Source organism: Simochromis diagramma, unplaced genomic scaffold, assembly GCF_900408965.1.
Source record: "Simochromis diagramma unplaced genomic scaffold, fSimDia1.1 OVJJ01000402.1, whole genome shotgun sequence".
Classification (NCBI taxonomy): Eukaryota; Metazoa; Chordata; class Actinopteri; order Cichliformes; family Cichlidae; genus Simochromis; species Simochromis diagramma.
The window spans coordinates 3,133,733-3,138,572 of record NW_024386972.1 but is presented as its reverse complement, the minus strand read 5'-3'; the positions used below and the strand labels follow the sequence as shown (position 1 = coordinate 3,138,572).

Below are 4,840 nucleotides of genomic sequence, written 5' to 3'. Positions count from 1 at the left end.
ACGCCAGCACCTCGTGGGCATTTAAAACTTCCAGTTGATGCGCTCTGATGTGGCTCATTTCAACACAAACACATAAATCCAGACTTTTTATTATTATTATTATTCTAAATATACATATATACATATTACACATTTCTTGCATTGGCCAATACTATCCAGCGCCGCAAGGGATATCACACACTACCCCCCCCCCCCCCCCCATCCTAATCTGTTAATTAACTTCACCAAGCCCAAGGAAGAGCAATAGTTGTAAGCAATAATGTAGATCATTAAATTTTCAGTTTTTTGTTTTTTTTTAAAGATTTGCGCTCGCCTCTCTCATTCACCAACTCTTTAGCAGCATTAGAAATGCCAGAAAGCTCATTTTTCAAGCAGTAATACGGATGTAATTAGGGAGAGATAATTGGTAACTTCCCATCAGATTATGAACACATACAGTACTGTACAAGAAGCCTTTAAAAAGACTTTAACCAAGGAGGTGGTGGTGGTGGGGGGGAGAAGAGCCACATTTGATGTGTAATTTGATTTGCATTCATTTAACACTTGTCTTGTCATTTTTGCCATTATGCTGCATCTTCATCAGACACGCTCTCCTCATTACCTCCATGACCTTGATGTTTTCTGTTGACCTGCAGATCACTCACCATCTTCCTCCCCGTGCAGTCCTTGACATTTGCTTGCATCTCCTTAATGATAATTTGTGGCAAAACGTGCGCAAATAAAAATGCACATTTCCTTTTAGGTGCAGTCGTAAAACCGCAAAGAGTCCAGATTTGATGCTTTCGGGACTCGCGTCACGATGGAGGCGCTGACCAAAACCTGCCTGTGTCTGGTTATAATGAATGCCACCCTGGGCCCCAGCAGGTCCTCCACTGCTGCATGGGTCCAGGGATAATTTGAATTGGAGCATGTGCCATTGCAATCTGCCCATCCCTCCCCCACCACCACCACACACACACACACACACACACACACACACACACACACACACACACACACACACACCCCGCCACCTCCTCCTCAATCCCTGCCAACTGCCGCACTGGTGTTCACAAACACTGCTGCCCATCTGCGGGGCAAAACACTGGCCAGGGCCCCAGTTACTCTTTTGCCTGCAATTAAAATGATGCTCAATTAAAAAAAAAAAAAAAAGTAGGCAAATGTCACAAAATTAAGACATTCTTCTCCCTGCTTCAAAGCTCACAGTGTGTTTAACTCAAACTTGTAAATCTGGACTAGACTGGTAAGCAGAAATGGAGCAGCAAACACATAGTACAGAATCGTAAAAATGTAAATCAGACGTACAGTTTTCCATGTCTGCTTTCTTGCCTTTTGCTTTCATAAAGCAAGGCAAAAGTTAACCAGCAAAAAGTGGGAGGAAAAAGTATGTTTGGTAGTTTCCTTATTGTGGCAGGCATTCTCATTACTTAATCATGGCTCCCTCTTTTTGTGTTTGTGTTTTGCCATCTGTCATCTTGAGAAGCAAATGAACCAGCTGCCATGGAGTGTGATCTTGCCCAATCAGAAATGTGGTCCTTTTCAAAGCGCATCTGTGTGAAACCTTTAAAAAAATGCTGATTGAAAAAAAAAAGTGTCTCAAAGTTGTTAATAACATTTTGGCTGGAGAATATTTTCACCTAGATGGCCCCAATTAGCATAAATGCATAAACGATGCCTCATTATGAAAGCGGGGCTGCGTGTGCGGGGAGTGTAAATACTGGATTCCTTCTGATGTGCTCAAAGAAAATAAAACGACAATATGATGTAACAGGTTGTGCGAGGGGAACCGAAAAAAGAAAAGAAAAAAAAAATCTCAATCACACTTCTTTGTAGAACAGATAAGTGTTGAATTATTTTCCACAAAACACTCGAGACACTGCCCGACACTTCTGCTGGCCCTCAGTGAATAGGACAGGAGGAGGGAGGCAGGGAGGGGGTGGTGGTGGTTGGAAAGGGCCTCCCTCTGATCCCCTTCTCCAACCCCCAGCGACAGCACAGCTGGGTACGAAGGATCAGCCTAATTTTCAGGTCCCTCTAATGACTCCAGCGAAGAGCGACCGCTAATCCCTTAAACTGAGAAAAATGATCTCCTGCAGCCCTGCAGTGCAGCTCCAGACCACAAGAGTCCAGTTAGGACCCAATAAGCATGATGAGGGGTAGGGTGGAGCGGCAGCTGAGCAGAGCCAGGACACCAGGCCCGTAATGGAGGGTGCTGAGCCATCCAAAAGTGATTAGCATGAGAGTGTGTGCCTCTGGTTGATTAAATAATGAGGAAATTCACAAACTCTGTGGGTTATAACATTGTTTTCATATCCTCTTTCTTTTTTGTATCTCCTAAAATAAACATCACCTCTGGGTTAAACAGCTCTTAGATGTCAAAATTCTCCAGGAGTCTCATGGTGGGATCAGTTGATTTATTTCAATAGTACCAAAAAAAACATGTTTCACTTTTATCTCATTATCTATTAAGATTGTCAGTACCCAATCCCTGATTGCTGCAGCACGGCAGCTAAATATTAAAGGAATACTCTGAAGTGGAAATGTGGTATTGTTTCTATTTTACAGCCCCCCCCCCCCAAAACAGATTACGCTGAAAACTTTGTACCTTACAGCTTTGCGCTTATAGTTTTCACTGCTAATTACACCACTTCAGTGTCACTATCGTCTCTTCAGAGTGCACAAGCTCCAGTTAAATAAGCGTAATTAGCAATTTACAGGCAAAGCAGTTATTGTTTGAAAAGTAATAAATATTACGATAATTAGTAAAACTGAGAAGTGGCTTCTGTGGCAGGAATGGCTTGAGAAGTTTCTGTAAATATATCTTTATTTTTTTGGCTGTGATTCAGGGTCTATGAAGAAGTCACCCGAACCTGGAGAAACCTTTCAAACCACTCTTTCGGGATAATGCACTTCTCTGCTACTGATCAGCTTATTATTTGCCTTTATCAAGTTTCCTATAAATCACTAAAATACAAAACCCCCAGCTACAAGGAGGAGCTATTGGGACATAGTGTTTGCTCTGTAGCGGGGAAAAAATACGGATCGATGTTAGTGAAGTTTGGCAGATTATGTTGATTTGTTTCTTGAGATGTGCTTACACATTTGACACTTTCCCACCGCCTTCTCAGGCTTGCAGGTATTCAGTTTTTCACACCCAATAGACAGATTTTAGCGGAATAAGCCCTTTAAACATACACATATTTTTCCAGTATTTGACTTATATTAAAACATCAGAGCTGCTATTTTTCCTTTTTTTAACAGTTTGATAAAATAGTCAAGCTGAGGTAATTAGTCCCATGCAGTCTGTCACTGTGAATAGAAAATAAGTATACGTAAAATCCCGAAACATACAAATACAAGTATTTCTGTGGAAAAGACACGTGCGCAGCATTTTCGGGTGCATCAGTGATAATCTGGCTTCTCCGGGAAGGTGCATCCGACCCGCCTGATGATGACATTGGCCGCGTAGTGTCCGGCCCGGATGCACTCCTCCAACGCGTGCTCTTGGACCAACGCCGAGAGGAATCCTGGGTAGACAGAAGAGCAGAGGTCAACCTGTAGCCATCCATCACTTCCGAGAATAGTTTGGGGGAGCAGTTAGGGTTAAAACGAGCAAAGTACTAATTGCTTCTAGAAAAAGGGACTGCTTCTTCCTCAACAGGACATAAATGTTGGCTGTTTTATATGGCGCTATGATCAGAGTGGGAAAAAAAACAGCAGGGTAAAAGTCACACTCATATAATCTGGAGATTTTACTACATTGCATAGTTGGCCAGTACCAAAGGTTAATTGGATTGTACACAGATATGAAGATATGCACTTAATAATGCCATACCTCCAACAAAGGCATCTCCGGCTCCGTTAGTGTCCACAATATCATTCTGGTCTATGTCCAAAACAGGGAACATAGTCACCCTATCACCTACAGAGGGGACACAAGAAGACTCGGTAATTAAAGTTCAACTTCAGCGTTATTCTCTCTCTTTGTGTCTCAAGTTGTAGCCTATTATTTCTCGCACTTCGTGGGGTCATTGCATACTGTAGGGCTTTCTTAAAATAAAAAATAATTGGCTATTTTATTTTAGCACTTCTGCACGGGGTTTTTGCTGTAATTATTAAGTACACAGCTAAAGATTATGTGCAGTTAATCATTTTTGCTTTCGCAGGACTAGTAAATCTTCACTCTGAATCATCGTTGTCAACAAAGGTGAATATCGCAAGGTGAATATTTGCTAACACTTTTTAAAATCCATGAACTACCCAAGGAGTAAATCTGAAAACAGGAACGGCAAACAGGAGACGTGAATAATAAATGTGGCTTCTGGTCAAGCCTGGATGAACACGTTGCCGTTCGTTTTGGATGATTAGAGTAACTTCGGTTGATCTGTGACCAAATATCTAAAAAGCCAAACAACAAGCCAAGACGGAAACAGCGCTCAGTGCTGTCGGGTTCAGGTTACATTATTTACAACCACTGGTAGATTTTGTCTGCAGTGAGTGACTCATTCAGCCTCAGATAAACACTTTCAAAAACACAGACAGCAGGTGAGCGTAATACAACATACCGAAGAAATAAATAACGGAGACGTCACAGTCTATGTGAGCGTTGGAACAAAACTGTTTTTTAAACCTTGTTGTTGTCCACTGTGGGACCAGGAAGAAACTAAAGCTCTTTGCAATGGATGCCAGTCCTCATCAAACCAGCCAATCGCTGTAACTGTTTAGTGGACGGGGAAGCTGGGCTCAGCTGTGACTCACCAATTGCCCTTTTAGACCATTTAACAATTTAAGTGAGTTTCCAACCCATGACACCAAAGACAAAGATTAAAAAAAGACTCAG

At 42.0% G+C, this 4,840-nt stretch overlaps 1 protein-coding gene across 4 annotated transcripts in view; it reads right to left on the bottom strand.

Moving 5' to 3' along the window:
- Window positions 1-2,399: 2,399 nt before the first annotated feature.
- The window catches only part of LOC120737932 (adenosine kinase-like), a 126,562-nt gene continuing 124,121 nt past the window's right edge, over window positions 2,400-4,840 (bottom strand). For all 4 annotated transcript variants that reach the window (XM_040038874.1, XM_040038877.1, XM_040038873.1 and 1 more), the window contains 2 exons: window positions 3,836-3,922; window positions 2,400-3,527 (listed from right to left, as the gene is read on the bottom strand). In XM_040038874.1, the coding sequence (XP_039894808.1) occupies window positions 3,403-3,527; window positions 3,836-3,922 (212 nt within the window). In that variant the 3' untranslated portion in view covers window positions 2,400-3,402. The remainder of the gene's footprint in view (window positions 3,528-3,835; window positions 3,923-4,840) is intronic.